General features: G+C 35.0%; 1 protein-coding gene across 4 annotated transcripts in view; it reads left to right on the plus strand.

Moving 5' to 3' along the window:
- The window catches only part of LOC130669844 (visual system homeobox 2-like), a 30,803-nt gene that overhangs the window by 4,449 nt on the left and 4,410 nt on the right, over positions 1-21,944 (plus strand). For 2 of the 4 annotated variants that reach the window (XM_057472955.1, XM_057472957.1), the window contains exons 2-4: positions 4,846-4,887; positions 13,912-14,001; positions 15,331-15,461. In XM_057472955.1, the coding sequence (XP_057328938.1) occupies positions 4,846-4,887; positions 13,912-14,001; positions 15,331-15,461 (263 nt within the window). Of the gene's footprint in view, positions 1-4,845; positions 4,888-13,911; positions 14,003-15,330; positions 15,462-21,944 lie in introns of all 4 variants that reach the window. The other 2 variants (XM_057472956.1, XM_057472958.1) reach the window with 1 other exon arrangement.

Genomic DNA, 21,944 nt, shown 5'->3' on the forward strand with positions numbered 1-21,944 from the left:
CATTAATTCTACGAGAGGCTCAAGTATCTTCAGTTAAAGAGTTTTCCAATAAATTTTCTTTTGTCAACTACATCAAAGCCAGTTGATATATGCAGATTTTTTCATACCCATATATACAATTATTTATTTATTTTGTTATTTGTTTATATATTTAAATTGAGTTTAAGAAATAAAATGAAATTAAACAGTTAATTAAAGGCGGAAAGCTCTGTGTAGAAGTTAATTGAGATTCTTGGGAGATTTGTTGTGTGGAATGTCTTAATTTAATCCCTTAAACGTTCTGAGACGTGCCTTAACAACTTGGAATAATTGGATAACACCTCTTTTCGCAATTTTACTCCTACACTACGTGCTCTTTATTACCGACTATGACTTTTACTATTGATTGCTAAAACTTCCAAGGCCACACTATAAAACTATTTTTATTTTATGTACAATATATGAACGCGTGTCAAGTCGTTTGTTCATCATGATCATGAACAAAACCCTCGGTTTCAAAATTATTTCTCACTTGATCGCCACCAATTTTCCCCGGTCAGAAATTATTTCTTGCCACGCTTTTCCTCCACGTCAATCACAAGACCCTCGTTATTTTCTTCCTAAGGTATATTTCCTACCACTTATATATATGATCGGATAATTCCTTTCAGATCTACTTCCCCTTGGCATTCCCTGTGTCCCATAAACTTTGTATACATTATATTTACCCCACCGAATTCTTCCGTAAAATATTTATTAATAATTTGATGTTTTATTAAAAGGTCAATAAATAAAATAAATATTTAAGTTACAATGGCATTACTTACACATATGGAAGACTATCAATCGGCTTGGGCGAAATCTTGTCGTAAATTTCGCAACCCCTTTGACACGCGACTAATGCAGCCGAAGGGACAGGGGATGAGGACCGAGGGCCGAGGGCCGAGGGCGAGAATGGGTTGTCTGGTGCGCGTGGGCAAGTAGGTGCTGGAGCCCTAGGGACCTGCGGGACATTAATGAAATAACACGGGAATTAGTCTCGGACATTACCGGGAAACTATGTCCATTATCGCACCCGAGCGTATAGATATACGTTATGTTGGCTGCTAGGTAACTAAATTTAAACTCTGTAGTAAAGTTACAGTACGAGCTCGGACTGAGCATAAAATATTGAGATTTACCAGATAGTTTCACGAATTCGCTGCCCACTAATTTATCGTGACTTTGAAGCCGCGTTTCTTTGAGGCGAATAATACACACAGATACATATATTTATATACTTATATATATGTGTTGAGAGCTACAGCGTGTAAGTTGCTCAAATTGGTATGGATTTCCAGTCCAACACCTCGATTGTCCCTGGTGAAGAGTACTTTGTGAGCGTATACATGAATTCTCGCCTCCACCACAAGGCTATTCTGTTTGCAGTCTGTGTATACTATATACATACTATGTACTGAGTACTGTATATACACTCTATACGCGCTACACCGTGTTTTTATGCAGTACAGAGAGTACAGAGTATGGATGTCTGTGTGTTCAGTGCAAGCGCAGGCGCAATCCTCAGCCCTCTTGAGTTTGTATTTCGATCTGTCTCACTCTTATCCGTGTATATGACGACGCTCATCTTGATTGCGTATGTTGAATACATTTAATACATTTTCACCCTTTTCTGTGTGAGTGTGGGTGGATGTATATCTAAGTAGCAGTTCATTTTACGCTTTTCTCTGCAGTAAAAGTTTTTTTTACGTCTTCTGTTCCCTTTGCTTAAGAATATGCAGAGAAATGAAGAAAAATAAATAATAAGTGGGTACTTGAGATTTTTTATTTTATTTTTTTTGACTTTAGACTAATCGATAGTCAAGAGTAAGAGTAGAGGGATTAGTTGGAAAGCTGACAAATAAATTCTATGAGAAGGTTGAAAGCCCGGGTTGTAGAGTCTTATGGTTTGGGTGAGATAGAGATGGAGCTAAAAAAGACGGAAGGATAAGAAATAGTTGTAGAAATAGAAATAGGGATAGAGGAAGAAGGAGGGAGAGAGGGTGTAGAAATAACCGCAAATCCGAGTATAATACTAATAGAAGGATAATAGGGTCAATAGAGCGACGGTGATCGTGCGACAATAAGATCTTGTCAAAATACTCACGGGTAATACGAGACCTGGGAAGTGGATTTCCTCAATGGGCCTCTCCCGTCTCTGTCACTTTGGCTGATGTGCTGAGTGACTGCTGCTGCTGCTGCTGCTCTGGGCTGGGCTAGGCTGGGCTGAGTTCTCGCGTACAAGAGTCTGAATTCTCTTTTCCCGGCGTACTCGACAATACCTATAAGGTTTTCAAAAAATGTGAAACCACTCAGGGTAAAAGCAATGATTGAGGTTTAAGTTTCAGCCGTCTCGTTTGCTGGAGGGTAAAATTGTCGAAAAATAAAAATATAAATCTGTGACACGCGTACTATTAAAAGACGCTTCTAAAATGCACAATCGGGTTTTAAAAATGAAATTGTGGCTGTCTGATTGACAGCTTAAAGGATTATTGATCTTGTGATTTTGGTGATAGGGTTGCCAAAAATATATTTTTATATCTCTGCGGTTATGAATTTCAGCAGAGGGTAAAATTTACAAGAAATAATTCAAATAATTTTTTAACAAACTGCGGTAGGATTTTTTTAATTTCTCATACGGTCTAATACTGATTGTGCATTTGTCTAAAAAAAATATCTGTTTTTTCTTTTTTTTTTTCTTGGAGGTTTGTGGAACAATAATACCAGCCAAGCGCGCTAATCCTTAGCCCCAACTAAAAATGATCACCACCGCAGCCCCCGCATTGTTTTTCGCCCTTACACACGTGTGTATGTCTCTCAATGTATGAGTAGGTTTATGTCTGTGTGCGGGGGTGGGTGAGGGTAGTGGATGTACGTGTTTCTACATATTAGTTAGAAGTTGGCGTTAGAGAAAAATATAAGTGAGGAAAAAAAGGAGAGACGTGGCAACGGTGGTGAATTATTTTTACAGGGGAGAAAGTGTTATCTTTTCTTTAAGCCAAGGGAGCTTGTTAGTTAGGTGCTTTGTGTGATGATATCTACCTCGAGACAACTTTCCACTATTCTGATTTTATATATTTCCTAGGTTAATTTATATATATTAGGATGGCCCAAAAAAACCGACTATTTTTTTTTTTTTCGATCTCGCATGAAAATTTGTTGGTTTACGATGTTTTAAGAAGCCTCTCAAAAAATCAGCTCGATAAAAAATTTTTAAGAGGTCGCTCACGAATTTTGAAAATATCAAAAATAATCGAAATTCGGATTTTTATTTCTAAATTTTTTTTTTTCTCGTAGCAGCAATAGTTTATATTTGTGAAATCATGACTACGCTGAGAATTTCAGCCCAAAATTTAAATATTTAAACCTCGCTCAAGAATTTTGAATATTAACTGATAATATGTAACTAATAGTTTGAATTAGTTTTTATAACTAAATTATTGTCATTTCACTTAAATATAACTTTTGCATAACCGAAAATATACAGGACAGTCTTAAACAATAAAATTTGGTAAGTTTTGAAAAAGCAAAAAAACCTACAAATTGAATTAAAAAATGAAAAAGTATGCAAATAACTTATTATTTCTATTTCTCGGGTTGTATTTTTATTCATTATGATACAAATTGATGGTAAAAAAATTGAGAAGCTTTATTTTTAATATTCAAGGGTCGCTCGAAAACATCCAAGAGACAGTACTCGGAAACATTAAAAATTCTTGAGCGACGTTTAAATATTTAAATTTTGGGCTGAAATTTTCAGCGTGGTCATGGTTTCACAAATATAAACTATTGCTGCTAGAGAAAGAAAAAAATTTAGAAATAAAAATCCGAATTTCGATTATTTTTTATATTTTCAAAATTCGTGAGCGACCTCTTAAAAATTTTTTATCGAGCTGATTTTTTGAGAGGCTTCTTAAAACATCGTAAACCAACAAATTTTCATGCGAGATCGAAAAAAAAAAAATAGTCGGTTTTTTTGGGCCACCCTAATATATATCAACACATTTTCAGTTTACACGAGTCATTTTTTAATTCATTTAATTATTTAAAATTTTTAATTATCAATTGAAAATAAATTTTTCATAGCCAATAGTAACATTTTTTGTTTTTATTATTTTCCATTAGAGATTTAAAAAATAAATGACTTTTTAAAATATTTCTCATTAAAAGTCAAATGTTAAAGGCCAATTTCAGAGGAAATAATATTATCCATTAGAAATAAATATTTAAATGTAAAAAAATTAAATTGAAGACTAATAAGACTCTAAATGGATTAAAAAATATATATATTATTTATAACCCTAAGCAATCGATATATTTTTCGGAGTGAATGTCTCCACTGTTCGTGAAAGCCAAGTGAACGAGAAAAAAAATAAAATGATAAAATAGAGCAGACGATAATACTCCCTATGTATATATACATGGAGAAAATCTGAAGCCCCGCGAAAGTTTCTTACTAGCAGGATGAATCTTTTTCAACCCCTGTTTTTCCTCCCTCGAAAACCTCGACGGCTTTATTAGAAAATGGCTGTGCCGAAATGTCTTAATACAGCCAAGTCCTCAGACTCCTGCCACTAAAACTCGGCTTTTTACCCGAATCTTAGGGATACTCCATCAAACGACCAGTACCCTAGTGCTTTAAAAATATTTTTAAAAGCCCAGCGACTTTCCCTTCGTCCATTTTATCCTTTACCGTGTTTAATAAAACGTCTCATTGAGAACTTGAGTTTTGCATTATCGCCCGCTCAATTTCCCGACTGACACTACAATCGTTAACGTTTTTTGTGGCTCCCATTAATCTTAATTGTCTTGTTTTTAATTTTTCAGATTTCTCACAGTCCAAGAGTAATTTTTCAAATACAAACTTTGGTGAGCATTGTTTTTTTATATTTTTTTACCTTGCGCTAAATTTAAGATCTGATGGTTTTGGCTTCTTGCTGACTTGCAGAAATTCCAAAGCTTATTTGTCAAGTACCGGGTTTTTACATCAGCTTTCTTGTGATTTTGTAATTAGAGTATCAAAGACATGATAAGTCAATTATGAAATTCCTCATTCTCTCTAAAACTAAATAAGTGAAAATTTCACTAATTGAAATAGTGATCTTAAAATTCACTACAAAATTAGTGATTTTGAATTAGATTCACTAATTCATTAGTGATTCCCCGGATTCTACAATGATTACTAGTGGCGCCTCGCTTAAGGACTTTTTATTCTATCGTTGAATTATCAAATTCAGGGCAAAATTAATTACGATAATTTTTAAATACAACTGAACAGTATTAATTCAAGTAAGTTAATTAGATAAAACCTAATTTAGTTGCTAAATAATACATCTTGTTATTTTTTAATAGCTTTGTATTTTTACTCCAACTTTTTTTACCGAACCTGAATCAAAGCCATCATTGACAATAGATTCAGGTTATGAGTTATAATTATGATATAAATATTTACCGTATGAAAGTAATTTTAATTGTTAATTTAGTCGATCAAGTTGCTAAAAAAATTTTATAATCAATTACAAATAATAATCATAATAATAATAATATTTTGATACAATATTATTAGCAACGATACAATATTTTTCCAAATAAATCCTCGTCAACAAGTGAATTAGTACATTTTTGACTAATTCAATCAGTGAAATTTTCACTAATTCTATATGTTGTTTTTTTTACTAATTCAAAAAGTGAATAGTCACTAATTCATAGTCGTATACTTTGGACAATTTAGATTAGTGAATATTCACAAGTAATTAGTGGTTTTTCACTAATTTAGTTTTAGAGAGTAGAATCTGATGAAATAAAAAAAGAGTTTTACTACTAATCCTTAAATCAAAAATTATCTAGAATCTAAAACTCATCACGTTCAATTGAAATTGATTACTAAAATATTTAACAACTAACTTTAAAAATAAGTTTTACTTGAATGATGGTTTTTTGAACCCAAGTCTTGACTTATCCAGCTCCATAGGTTTAAACAAGTAAAAAGAAAAAATATATATATATATATATATGCACATGTACGGACAGTAGGTAGAGTGCGAAAAAATGAGAATCAGTGTCGCTTACCCGTGATGATGTCATAAATGGTAGGAAAGCTCATTTAGTATTCATACACATGCTGCCAGGGGATGACTCCGATTTTTCCGCGCCATTAAGCCTCACTACTGTCATGTACTTGGACAAGACCGATGTTGCTTTAAACTAGTTAAGACAGGCTGAATGTATGTATGATTACTCACCCATAATATTAATCGGTAAAAAAAAAATCATAAAATAGTTTAAAATAAAAAATCAAATTGAATATTTTTATAACAATGAGAATTTAATATTTATCTCGTGCAATTGAAGGCTCAGAAAATTTTTCAATCAATACCTAAGCTGGCTGTCAAAACATTTCGAAAGCCGTAAATGTGATACATGAGGACAATAACTACCATGATGATGAATAACTAAAGAAAATACGCCCAGAACATTTAGACGCTAATCGAGTAATCGGAGACTTTTTTAAGGTAATTTGAAGCGTCCCGTCTACATTCCACAGGATCTCAATTCATCTGTCCACCACTCAATGAACAAATAATTTTTAAATTAACGGACCTCCTCCCCCCTCTTTCAACCCAGGTATTTTTTTTCCAAATGTCTTATTTATATATTCGGGAATTACATAATGAAAAAAGTCTTAAGAAATTGGCTGGCTTAGAGTCCGGAACGGAAATATAATCGACTAATACATGATGTTTGTGCGCATGCTGGTGCTCACTGCGTCAGTCTCCATTTTATATAATTTTCTTATTAATTAAAAAATGGATACTCGGTATTTTGTTTAGTTAAAAAATGTTTTTATAATTCGCCACTTAATTCTGAAGAGATTCCATAATAATGAATACGCTGAACAAGCTATTACATTAATTTTAAATTTAGTTTAAATAGAGTCGTCGAGTCCTTTACGCTGGATAAATGCAAGCAAAACCCATTAGAATCAAATTACATTTTACTTTTCAGTATTATACTTATTTATATTTATATAAAAGTCTAGTGAAAATTATTTTTCATTTAATATTCATTAAAAATAAAAGCTGCCAGTGTTACATAGAAATAGATAAAGTTAAAATAGAAAGAAAGAGCGAGGGTAAAAACAGGGTTGTGCTGGTTAAGTATTTATTCACTTGAGCATAATTTAAAAATTGGTTATAGCTGCCGGTCGGCTTTCTAGCCTGATCTTGATGATCTTGGTCTTGGTCTTGGTCTTGATCTTAATCGTGGTCTGCGTCGTCTATGAAACGGTATATAATTGAAAATAAATTTCAGTTTCCTCAAAAAACTCTTCGCTGGAAACTCAACGAAATTAGTCTTTGAACATTTATAAAATCTCTTGAAGCTATTTTCCGTCCAAGTATTACAACAAACTCTTTTCTGTTTCGCAATGAAACTCTTGTATATATTTTCTCTTAGAATCTGCGCTTTGCCTCAATGTGCATTGCACAGAAGTTCAAAGACTGTCATTACCTCCGTCAAGTTTTAAACCTCAAGAAATTATATTATATTATATTATATACATATACATAGTAAGGGGAGCAAGTAAGCAAGTAGACCTAGCTCCTGCCTTCGCCTACTGCATTAAATATATTTCCAACAATATTCTTCACCACAACCTGGATATCTTTCAGTTTATTTTCGTAATTACGTTTTATGTTTACGAATTAACAGAAAGGGGAACGTTGTATAAAAATTCTGAATTCAACGAGCATTTAAACAAAAGCATTTAATTCATAAATTAAGTAACAACTCCCAAGTTACAAGAGTGAGGTGTCATTAATTAGCAGTTTTAATGCTCGTAATTAAAACGCTACAGCTTTCAAATTTTTAAGTTTTTAAAAATTTTTTAAACTCTTATCAACACTGGTCTAGATTACTGTATGTGTGCATAAATATAAAAATTATGACGTCACTCCGTGGCCATTTTGACTCAGCTGTCCTCGACAAAAGACTCCGACAGCGTTGTGACGCCATATATTTGGCTCCATACACTCAAATCCTTGCTCTATGAACAATGAGACTCATAAAGTATTTGTACCAATACATACATACACAATAAATATATATATAAATGGTAAGAAATTTTAAACCCTTTCGGAGGATCCAAGGGTACGATACCGAGGCTGGGTTTCGTATGGTACCCACCCCTTGGAGAAATATTTTGACATAGATGGGCGTAACAGGGTGTTTTATTAATTTTTTTTTTACGGTTTTACGTTACACAAATTACTCAATTACTTTTTATATATACTAATCTCACACTTGCGCACGGTATCTAGTATATTGACACTATGAGTGCGAGTAAATGAGTGAGTGAGTGAGTGAGTGAGGGTGCAGCTCTTGAAGCATCTGCCAATGGGGTTGCTGAATAAATCGATAGTATTGTCGTCACTCATATATATACAATATATACATTGAAAATTATTTTGATAATGCCAAGTTACTATTACCATATGAATCCAACTCATACTAAAGCCATCCCGAGGAATTCACATCACTCGACAATAAATGTCTATATATATTATATACCAGGAGTCTATATGTACCTAAAGATGTCGAGCTCTTCAGCAATATCTTATCAATTCAAGTTAACTCCTTTGAAAAAACTTATCCGAGCTTTATTGTCAAATTAATGACATAATCCTACACCTACTTGAACGAAAATTCTTTCAAGGGACTTTTTGAATCGATAAAAAAATGAAATGAAAACAGCTGTAATAAGCATCAAATATGTCACACTTTTTTCTCTTGAACCGGAACTAGAGACATCAGCAGATGAAATAGATGTTAGGGCCGAGGCGCCAGTCAACATGTGACTTTGTTTCACTTAAAATGCTATTGAGTTACTGAGCAAACACAAGCAGGCGTCAACACCTTCCTGAAATGCTGCACGTGTTATCAGGAGGCTCTTGGGCGCCGTGAGAGTCTGAAGTCTATTAAATAAAACACTCAGCGAAATTTGACGAGGTCTTTCGAGTAAATAATATGATACTTTCTTTTAATTTCTGAGAGAACAAAGCGATACAGTAATATATAAATATAAATGTATATAGTGTCTCTATTATCTGTACGAGCGATACAATTAGACACAAAGGAGGTTTAAGCGCAATTGTCGTCTGGTCATCGCAGTCGTAAAGTCGGCGCTCATTGTGTCGTCAGAGACAAAGGGATGGCCAGTGGACCAGCGTGGGTGGTAGTGGTCCATCGGATCGGGAGTTAATGGGGGTACAGGCTACGGACTGTTGTAGAAAGTGGTTGGAAACCCCCAAGTCACGTTAAACTCAGGGCCATTAAGCTTAATGACATAATGAAGTAAATGGCTGTGCATTCCGGTGCCCCGGCAATAGCTTATAACCGTTGCCTTGCTGTTCACTCACTCCCTATCTACCCCATCCCTGTTTCCGTTCTCGTTCTCGTTCTCGTTCTCGTTCTCGTACCCGTTCTCGTTCCCGTTCCTGTTACCGTGACACGGCTCTACGTAGTAATATAACGCGCGTCCGGAATTCCTAACTTATGCCCCCAGAATGAACGTTCAAAACACTCTAATGCTATCCCATATAGGCAAAACCAGCTCGGTTATTGAGTGGAAGAGTTAAACTCGCACATTCTCCACGCACGGGCTCTCATACCATTTTCATTTCATTAATTATTTTATGCTGCTCTACTAGACGAATAAAAATCCTTGAATTTATTTAGAAAAAACAAATTTTTTTTTTAAAATAGTAAATGGGTTATTTTTCGGAATTGCCAGATTACATTGTCAAGTGATTATGTGACGCAATCAATTGAACAAGTTTATAAAATTTTACTTGTGAAAGAAGATTCCAGCTCACGAGCCAGAGGAACAAGTAGAACAAAGTCTGGTGGATGGAATTAAATAAAAGCTTGTTTTTGGGGCAATCAACACTTTGGTCATTGTTTGGCTCTGACACTTGAATACCTGGGCATCATAATATTCACACCGTTCTAAGGTGTGTTCGGGTTTCAATATGGCAACCAGTAGAATAGGCCAGTCATATAATATTATAATGACCTTAAAAAAAAAAAAAAAAAATCTAAATCCATAAAAAATTTTACTATTTGGCTCGGTTGTAAAATTATATAGATTACGGTGAACGTTGAGAAATAAGTAGGAGAGTGGCATTTAGGTTTAATTTCGGCAGAAAACATTACAGAATGAAAAAAGTCTCTGGAGAAATGAAAAATTGAATTGACCAAATAGATACGACCCCAAAACATACAGCGACAACCAGGCGTCAACGGGCTCCCAGAACGGCTGTCGGTTTTTCCTACAAGTGTTTTACATGCTTGTTGTACACTGTTGCGAATAGACTCGGGGTCCCTAATCTAGCGAAACATCCCAAGGGATGTATCCTGAGAACCCCAAACGTTTTCCTCTCTCTTTTTTGCTCTTTCACTCTTTCTCTCTTTCTCTCTTTCTCCTTCTATCCCCTTCTATACCTCTACATGCTATTACTATACACACTCGATACGCTCCATTCGTCCCGCGAATATACCAAATAGTAACTCCGTTGACGGGTAGACGGTTTTCAATCGCTTTTTATCGCACACAAACATACATTTCGATACGAAAAGTTTATCATCCATCTAATGAAATAAAACACAAAAATGTTCCACTTTAATTAATTCAAATTTATTTGTGATCAAAGGACTGTATTAAAATATTAAACGGACGAAAAATTGTTTATAATCACTGTGGAACGTACATTATATATATATATATACATCATCCCAGCACTCAGCACTCGTGCAGCGAAACAAATTTCAATTACCCAATACAAAGCAGTAATTCCCTGTACGGATCTTTGGTACGCGGGCGTGGTTCGTAGTATTCGCGGCTGAAAAGATTTTCAAATTAAATTTCGGGATTAGTACCCAAGGCTTAATACGTTGCACAAGTGTACAAGTGGTGTCGCAAGATGTCCCAAGAGGGTGCTACGTAACTCTCAACAGCTTCTCTCTTGGTCGTTCACGTTCTCATCGGTAGTATCCCTCGGGACTGGATACACACGGATACATTACCGGGAATCACTGCGCAACGTTTGTCCTGTCTCGAGGTTTTTTATTAAATCATCAGTATACTGATATAATTAATTTTTTAAAATCCATAATTATCAATTAACATATTGAAAATATAAATAATAATAATGATGATGATGATGATGATTGGATAATGAAAGCAGCGATGAGTAGGCATGCAGAGGGTTGAAAATGAACAGGCTGTTTGTAATGCAAGCTTTTAGCATAAAGTAGAGCTAAGCAGGATTAGAATATCAATTATCGAGGCTCGAGTGAGTCAAGACGTTGCTTGGAGCCTGTAGACTCTGAAGCCAAGAACTTAAATCCTTAACAGCTACTAAAGTTTACGTGGACTCTCTCTGGCTTACGGCAGCTCGACAAGCTTGGTCTCACTCGGTCTTACTTTAAAGCATGTAAAACAAGCCAAGTTAGACGAAGGAGCGTTTGGAGGACCGCCATTGGCTATCCGCGTTCCTTTATCGCTGGTTGCCTGGTAACCAAACCCACACCGAGCCCATACACAACCAAACCATCCCCGGGCGAGCCTTCACCAGTTGTAGTAGTTCACCCCCTATTTCAATACTCTGACTTGCACAAGTACCCTCTCCCTAAGCTATACTACTCTTACTTGTTGTCTTCTCCTATCTCGCCCTCACCCTTACCCTCACCTTCACTCTCACCCTCACCCTCACCCTCGCCCGCCACCCTCACCCGCCTCACTCTCTGCGCCCTCTTGAGAGCTAAATCACGAATATATCTATATATCTATATATGTATTTTTACATACTCGAATCGACATTTACATCGACTTAAGCTCTTGAAATTACACGTAATTCAAGTTACCATTCATTACGTCAACACATTAAACGAATTTTATTTCTTTGATGAAATATTTTTTATTATTACGGTTTTCTTTGGTTATTTCGAGAGCGAGGTGCTTGAAATATAAATATTGGGTGTTTCAAAGACGAAACAACCCTCGAGACAGGAAACTCGAGGAAGAAAGACGTTAGACGTCAACACGGCTACTAGTTTGTAAAAACAATATTCATGTCCTGTGCATGAGTTATTCTAGATGAGACAGTAGTTCCTTCTTCTATTGCTTCTCTGCTCTACTACTGCTGGTGCTGATGCTTATTGAGTTTCGCCATATGGCTCATCTACAAATAAACTCACTATTTAGTTGGCTTAACACGCTTTTTAATTTACAGTTTCTTTATTTTCTAAAGACTAATTGTCTCTAATATGGATAATTTTAGTTTACGATAAACCTAGTAGTAGAACTACTACCCAGACTTTTCCGATCTTAACAAAATCTATTCAATTTATCAGTCATTTCTATTTTAAGAAATTTATATTCTTCACAAGTGAATGAAGTGTGCAAAAGCAGCATGAGAATCTTAGCTCAACTGAAAATGAACAGCAAAGTATTTAGTTTTCCAATAAGAAAAAAGTTAGTTACTACGCTAATTTTTCCAATTTTTGATTATTGTGCAGCGGTATACACTGACATTACAGGTCAACAACAGATAAGACTTCAGCGAAAACTAAATGCTTGCGTACGTTTTATTTATAAGATATCTAGATATGAGCATGTAACACATTATTACAATGAATTAAATTGGCTTACTTTAAAAGACAGACGTGAGTTTTTCTTATCATGTCTTGTTTATAAGGCACTATATCTAAACCAGAAGCCATTAATTAGTCAAAAATTGCATATACTTAAGCCTCGCTTTCGTAGAGGTGATGTCCGCGGTGATTATCTTGCATTACCAAGCTATCGCAATGTCAAGTATGAGAAATCGTTCTTAATATCGGCGATAAAAGTTTGGAATCAACTGCCTAATGATTGTACATCCAAGCCTACACTTAATGAATTCCGTATTTCTTGTTACGAGTACTTTCGTAACTCAAAAAATTAATGTTTTGATTACTGTTGATTTGTGAGTATTGATTTGTGAGTTGTGCTGATTGTTGAGTATTGATTTGATGATTGAGCGTTAAATTGTTATATGGACATATTGTCAATAGGTTAAAATTTAAAGTTTATTATATTTAAGGTTTATTATGTTTTATGTTAAAATTATATACTATACTTTGTAATTATTGTATCTTTTTGGATGGCCGCAAGTAGTTTCGACTACATGGTCAATAAAATAAATAAATAATAATAATAATAATAATCTGTTGTAATTATAAAAAAAAACTCACACTTGATTTACATTAAAAAAAAAAAAATATTTGATGGTCATACACTCTCTCAAGTATTAAAAACAATCGTATTGTTGCCGCGACCAATTAGTCAATGAGTAGACTCCAGGAGGTTTTATTAATTGAAGTAGATCTTTAAATTAATAATAATTAGCTTTAATGTCTCAAATACTCGAAAACTTAACTAAAACTCCTCGAAACCGACGTCTCACAATTAGTTTTTATGTTCTCGAGACACTCACACGCTATTTAATTAACATGTTTCACCTATTTTGTGTGCCTTCCAGTTATTTTTATTCATTTAATTATTTATTTATTCTTCCTTCCTTTATTTTTACAAAACATCCCATCCCAAATATAGAGAGCTCCCTACAATAACCACTATAATAGGTAATTTGATATCAAAATACGCGAGGATTTGTACGTTCGAGCGTATAATTATCAATTATATCGACTATCCAGGAAATAATGAGCCTCGAAATCACCATACTCGTTACTCATTTTTTTTTTCGTTTTTTATAATCTAAAAATTTAATTATCAACATAACAAAAATTGAAAAAAAAAAATAATAATTGACTATTTAATATTTTAAATTTCAGGCGTCGGCCATCACGTTGAGTCTGGTAAAGACTTTACTGTTGACGGGTTATCAGGATTCAGTAAAAAAAAGAAGAAAAAACGTCGCCATAGGTGAGTTTCTAAAGTTAATACAGTAATTAAATTTTTTTTATTACGTAATTTAATTAATTATTTTTATATTCTTCGTGCCTTTTATTCTGTTGCCTAAGACTAAATTTATGTCGTGATACAAGAAAATAAGAATGACAAATTAAATAAAAAGTGAAAAATTTTTTTATAATTTATATAGAAAAACTTGAGGTGAAATGGGACACCATAGAATCCATAAATGCTTCGGGCATGTGACAGTAATTTAGAAAAAACTTTTTTTGTATTCTAAATAATTATTTACGATGTCTCGAAAAATGGAGTAAAAGTTGACTAGCCCGCAGTACACAGAAAAAAAAGTTATCTTGAGTCAAGAAAATATTTTTGAAGACAAACATTTTCGGGAACCAAGTCAAGATTTTCTTGAGCCAAGAGAATTTTTCTTGGTTAAAAAAAATTCGTCTTGGTCGGAAAAGATTTCTACTTTATCTGAAAAAATTTAGGTCTCCAAAAAAATTTTCTTGAATCAAGAATATTTACCTTCAGTCAAGAATTTTTTTTTTCTGTGTAGGGTCATTTAGAAAATTGTTCGTAAAAAAAATTGTTTTTAAAAGAGTTTGTGTCTCATCGGGATTATTTTCTTGAACTAAAAAATGAAATAAATGAAAACGGGGTAAAATGAGCGACTATGAAATAAAAATTTATCATTCGAAAGCTTGTATGCCAATTTAAGGTTTTTTGATAACTAATCGATATATTACTACAATGTATGCTAATCGATTGTTGATAAAATTTTTAAAACAAAATGAATTTTTTTTTCTCATAACTGAATTTCATTGTGCCCCAAGCTTTCCTATTAATGAATCATATTGTAAATAAGTTTGAATTGTATTACGTGAGAATTGGATTAAAAAAAAAAAAAAAAAAAAAAGAATAGAATAAAGGAAAAAAAAATAAAATGGTAAATTTTCGGACGCAGGTCAATAATAGGCGTGTAAATGTGTGGTGTGAAACGAGGCGCTGAAAATCTGTCCGCGTTTAAAACTAACAAAGCCACCTGTGAAACGCCAGTTTTAATACGGAAATGACTTGAAATTTTTTTTCTATTCAACTTTATTATTTTTATTATTATAACTACTTATTATTTTTTAAAAACAACTCGTGGCCGTCAGTTGCGAGCCCCTTGACCGGTAATCATTAAAATTATCGTAATTGGACATGTCAAACTCTAATAAGCCAACGGACCGTTGTCGAAAAAATAAAATTAAAAAAAGTACTCGAGCAATTTGAACGTCACTTGATAGTCTTAAGGAAAGATTGTAATGGCATATAACTAGGTTCATGTGGTTGTTGCTCCAGGACGATCTTCACGTCCCAGCAGCTGGAGGAGCTGGAGGCGGCATTCAAGGAGGCTCATTACCCAGACGTTTATGCCCGCGAGATGCTCAGCCTCCGGACAGATCTTCCAGAGGACAGAATACAAGTAAGTAGCTACCAATAGCTCTGCTCTATTTAATAACCACTCTAATTTAATTTACCCCTAAATCTAAGAACGCCACCAACAAAGACACTCAAATCAAAGAAAATATTCTCCTGGGTGATATGCTGAGTCTGCGGTTTCCGCATCGCAGCACCGGAACAAGGTTCTTTTTGCTTTTCACTTCTCCGGTTCACATTTCACTTTTTTTTTTCTTTTTCTTTTCGTCCCACCCTAAAGACTAGTCTCTTCTATAAAGGAGACTAGTCTTAATAAACCGGAAAGGATGCCAGCTTGGTCCTTGTTGAATATTCTCTACTCGATCATCATCCACTAAAATTATTTAACCTCGAAGTTTTAACAAATTTTATGTTCTTAACTCAGCGCATTAACAACAGTGCATTAACATATTCAGTTACTCTGAGAAAAATAAAATAAAAAATGAAAAAAAATGAGAGGTCATACATTTGTAGACACTAATGGATTCGTGTGTGTGAGAGTGTGTGAGTATGTGTGTATGTGTATTTAGATATAATTGAAAGGCAGTAGTAACGGTACTCGTGGGTGCTGGCTCGAGTTTAACACAGACCGGGGTAATGCTGGCGACAGAGTATAGCAGGAGGGTGGGAGAGGGTGGTGTGGCGTGTAAAGAGGGTTGTGTAGCTGTAGCAGCAGTAGTAGCAGTAACAGCAGTAGCAGTAACAGTAGTAGTAGCAGTAGTAGTCAGGCAGCCAGGCAGGAAGGCAGGCAGGCAGGGTAAACGCGTGCAGGGGTGCGCGGTAAACGTGGTTTGTACACACTGACAAAGCGGCCATTGCAGGGTGGGTGCGGTTCCGTGGGCCAATCAGGACCTCAGCTCGCGAGCCGCGGGGCCAATCAGAGCTTGGCTTCCGTCGTCTTTTGTTTCTAAGTTCCGCAAAGGGGACACATTATAACGAGGACGAGGAAACGGTTCGCGTGGGGGATCACTGATCCCGTATGATCGTTAACGGGGATATCTTTATGGAGCCGCCATCGTCTGTCCCAGTCCTCAGTCCTGTGTCTTGTATTCTCTACTCTCTACTCCTTTTCCTTGTTCATTATTACGTTTTCGCGTTTCAACCCTTATTTTTGTAGTCGCGTTATGTTTTTTCCATTTAAGGATACGCTAAGAAGTCACACGTGAAAGGGCCGGACTGGCTCCAAACCTCCAGAAGGCGGAACACCAATCGTCTAAATAAAATAATTGTTTATTTGCTTAATTAGCAGTAATTATTGTTTGTTGTCATCGGAATTAATTGACATTTTTGATGTTTACAAAGCCGAGCGATGGCCTGTCAGTCATTTGAATGATTCATCAGCAATAAATAATCATCTGGTTTGCTTTGTTAGCACACTCCTTGTGTGCAATGTGTGTTATATTAGTCGATAAAATTATTAATTCTTGTATGCATTGTATCTTCTATAAATTATTGTGCCCATGTACAAAATAATTAATGGTTGATATTTGAAATCATACTTTATCGCTCAAATAACTCTGGCACGTGTCAATGGTATGCATCAGTTTTAATATTTGTCAGATCAGGCAATAAATCATCAATTAATAATTAAATTCCATCATCAATCCCCAAATTACAGAGTAGTATTTGACTAAAATATTGAAACTATGAATATAAAATTCAACTAATTTAATAGCTAAAATTTTCCTAGTCTATATATATATATATTATCTGTGACATAACACGACTGACTTTAATATCTGCAGTGAGGGAATAGAAAAGGGATCGTGAAATACGTCTCCCGCCGCGAGTTAATCGAAATGTCTGCCGCAGACGCGAAGATTCGCAACAACATTATTATCCTTTTTATAGAGTAAATTTTTAGCCAACTCAAGTTTATCGTCAATTAAATACCCGTCAACTCAACTCGCCAGTCGGCAGTCGGCAGCTATGAAATTATTCAATGAAATATAATATTAATATAAAGACGTACAAATTGGTCTGCGCTACTTTAATAAATAAAATACAATATCGATAGAATGGCCGTAGAAAGAGAGAAAACGAAAGAGACTGAGAAAGAGAAAGAGAAAGAGAAGGATTGTAAATGGGGGGATGGGGTCAGGCTTTCTCTGGCCATTATGAGGGGTTACGAAAATTATACCCTGCCCGGCCACGCGCTTTTCGAGTAAGATCGATACCGAGACAAGCATCAACAGCGTACTGTCGAGCTATGGCTTATACACTCTGACAAATTACACCACGAATCACCACTGGATTATTATTTGATTAGTACGTTGGACTAACACTCGTCCGTCGACGCGCTAACCCGAGATGTGAAATATATTATCCAATTATCAACTCAAACACACTCCACATCCATCAAATTATAATTACTAAATATTTTTTTAATACGATTACAAATATATTTTCCCATACTTTTCCTGCTACTCATCATAACAATTATAATGATAATAATGATAATCATGATCGTCGCCGTGCTACACGTCGGGTCGTTATTGACTCGAGTGGCTTTTGGCTTACGAGGCACAAAAAAGGTGGATAGCTTTTATAGTCAGTGGTAATCTTCATCACGGTACATTATAACACCCTATTAGCAAAGAATTTCGACAGCAGACACGTCTTACATCAATCCTTGAGAAAATAACACGGGAAATAAAATAAAATTGAGTGTCGAGTGTTGAGTGTTGGGTGAACTGGCAAGTGGCAAGTCATCTACGCGGAGCCAAAGAGGCTCTGGGTGCTGATGCTCGCTTGCTACCTTCAGGTTTAAGATATACCCAACAATGCTGCTCTGTACTGCACATCAGGTTTCGGTTTAAGTACCAAAGAAAAAGCAAAAGAACCAGAAGAAGAGGAGGAGGAAGAAGAAGATTCTCCTTTTCTCGGATCCCAACACAATAATACACGATGAGGGCCATTGTTGGCGGCCGAACGCCTCAGCATAAACGCGTGGCGCCATTGAGCACTCGTTAAAATAACGCCGAGCAGGTATACCGGACATTGACAGGTCCATTGACATTTTTATCCTCAATATCAATACTCGTGTCAATATTTATTGTTGCCAGTTTTTCCCGTCAGATTAGATTAACAATATAATAATTTAAACTAAAACGCTGTAAGTTTGTAATGAAAATATATTGTTGGAAGCTATTCAGAGTTGGGGAGGGTCGTTATAAAACTATTTGTCAGAATCCAAAGAAAAGTTTCTCTTTATCCCCCGAGTTGGACTGGAATATAAAATGACGCGTTATTTTCCTCGGCCATAACTTTTGCGATACTTGGCCATTGGAGTTGGCTCCTCTGGTATCCTCACAAAGCGTTGGATTGGTCGATAGGAAAACTGAGCTAGAGCTGAAGCTGGAACTGGAGCTAGTAAAGAGCAAATAAAGATGTGGGGTGGAAACGTCTGCAAGAGCAGTCGAGAGTGTAATCTTTAAAGAAACCAACCTTATATAACGAGGATCTAGTGGTATAGCACTCGATTACGTGTTCCAAGTTCCAAGAGCCAGACCCGCTGCCAACAACTATCGTTTAGCTTCGGGTCCTTCCGGCGACCAAACGTGGAGTTAAGAAAAGGTAATGGTGTGGAAACGGCTCAAATGACCCGCGAATCCAACCGAGAAATTCTACTCTATACTCTCATCTACTCTCCATAACCCGCAATAACCCACTCTCTCATCCTTTCATATATATATATAAAGTCCACTCTAGTCCATTCATCCATATATATAAAAGCAAAACTATGAGACAGCATTATGTTTTTGTTGCTTTTCTCACAATTAGGTCGCTTAGGATTAAAATAACAATTGGGATTTCGGATGGAAGGTAAACAAATTTTGTCTGACTGACTTTGACTTGAACCGCTTGAAGAACGGAGAATTGGGCAAATGGAAACATGAACAAGTACATAATTAGCTATAGCTATATATAGCTGTCCAACTAAAAATAAATATTTTCATGTTGAAAAATCTAGTCCTCGCTGCTCAGCAGTGTATTAAAATATATATTTAATGTAACTGTATTGAGAATAAAAAGAAAAAGAACAAAAAAAAATGAAAGAAAGAGGCGGATCTTCAGACGATTCGATCACCAGCGAGTGTCGAATGCGTATCGCTCGTTAATTTTAATGATGATCGTATTTTCATCGGACAATAATTCGAGTGGCAAATTATCCATCATGTTCTCTATTATGTGAATTGAATAGAGTAATCGAGATATGAAACAAAATGATGTAAAAAAATATATTAAAATAGGCGCGAGTTATTGAGCGACGTGATAATTATTACATAATTATTTTTGATATTTGTTTATTTAAATATTTTTTTATAAGTAATGTATTATTATTATGATTTGTACATATATATACATATATTTTTGGACTGAGAGTTTTGAAGCCGTTTATCTTAATGGATAAAAAGCGGTGGGTTATGATGTAACGTAGAGAAATACAACATAAAGCTACAATACATTAAATACTGCTCGAGGGTTCGTAGCTGTCCTGAATAAAGTGAGTAGACGATATGAACAAGATGGAAAATGCATCACAGACGATGCTGCTGTGCTGTAAATCTACACTCTAAATTTGTGATACGCAGCGGTGTCGCGTCTAAATCTCAACGACCCTTTGCTTGGATTTTTAATGTCCACAAAAAGACTGGGATATGCTTTTTTAAATTACTAAAAAGAGTTGCGCATCGGCAAAGAAAAATTATGCCCTTGTCCATTTCGCCACTAAAAGCCATAACACACTTTTTTTTACTCGGAATTATTAAAGTTTCACTGTAAATAGATTTATTATTTAAAATGTCAAGTGGATGAAACTAAAGAAAGAATTTAGCCTAGTCGTTTTAGCATTGGGATTTATCGAGGGAATCAAATTAAAATGGAATTATCGCATTAAGAGACGAGTCATCCTCGTGGCAAGCTGATTGTCCTAGGGGCGTTACAAGGGTGATCCACAACTAAAATCTACTAGACTCTGCTATCTCTGTATTTGTATTTGTATTTTTTATGCATACACATATTATCGACCCTAAAATATATAGATATATAGATTAGGGTGAGCCAAAAAAACCAACCTATTGAATTTATGTCTTAAAAAGGACCTATATATATCGAGAAAAAAATTCTCCTATTGGGCAAAATTTTTAGCACAATTTTAAAAGGCGTCGGTAGCCATTTGAAATTTCCCATTTAAATAACATGCAAAAAAATTTTTTTTCATTAAAAATATTATAACTTTTGAACCGTGTGAGATAAAAATTCGGCTCAAGAATATTCTTGTATGACATTAAATTTCTTTAAAAAAAGTCCTGGGAGTAGAATTTGTAAACTTGATATTTCGTATACTAACAGGCCATCAAAGTCTAGAGTAAACAGAATCATACAAATTTAAAGCTTTATTATTAAAAATATCAATACTACGAGAAAATTTGTTCTACATGTAGTGCAATGAAATCACCAACAATATCCACGTTGTAACAAATAATATTTTGTTATCGATCACAATAAAAGAAAAGTATTTGGAAAATCCAAATAAAACCTTAAATTTGTATGATTCTGTTTACTCTAAACTTTGATAGCCTGTTAGTATACGAAATATCAAGTTTACAAATTCGACTCCCAGGACTTTCTATTAAGAAATTTAATGCCCTACAAGAATATTCTAGAGCCGAATTTTTGTCTCACATGGTTCAAAAGTTATAATGATTTTAATCAAAAATAATTTTTTTGCATGTTATTTAAATGGGAAATTTCAGATGGCTACCGACACCTTTTAAAATTGAGCTAAAAATTTTGCCCAATGGGAGAATTTTTTTTTCGATATATAGGTCCTTTTTAAGACGTAAATTCGATAGGTTGGTTTTTTTGGCTCACCCTAATCTATATATCTATATACCTCTACCCCGGTTTAACTAAACTGGAACGAGACAAAGTCGTGGTTGTTTGGCTCATGAATTTTCCGACGCTCGTCGAAATGATCGAATGATCTGCACACCAGCCGACCAGCAAGTCGGTAGTTTGTAGTCTGGTAGTCTGATGTCTGATGCCTGATGTATGCAAGAACGAGTGTATTGGGGGCCCTGGGTTATGCTCCTTGACTCCCTCGTAGGGTGAAATCATTCGACCCTTCGCACATTTATTATTTATATTAATAGGCACCCCATCATACTGTCATGTCTTCTCGACTTGACTTACCACACTGGCACAAGTCTATAGACTATATACTGTCTACTAAGCACATCAGCCTTGTCTCTGCAGCTGCATTACCTCATCATCATAGTCTACATAACAATTCAATAATAATAATAATAATGAATTACGTTCCCCCAAATACTCTAATGAGCAACCAATCGTTCATTAACTCTGTGAATTTAATTTAAAATAATAAATAAAATAGATAACGCGTATTAGACGAAACAAAATTGCAGGAGAGTGAACTAACAAAGTTGGTAGAAAAATTTAACGCAAAAGCGATGCAAACAAAGCG

The sequence above is a fragment of the Microplitis mediator genome, chromosome 6 (assembly GCF_029852145.1).
Source record: "Microplitis mediator isolate UGA2020A chromosome 6, iyMicMedi2.1, whole genome shotgun sequence".
Classification (NCBI taxonomy): domain Eukaryota; kingdom Metazoa; phylum Arthropoda; class Insecta; order Hymenoptera; family Braconidae; genus Microplitis; species Microplitis mediator.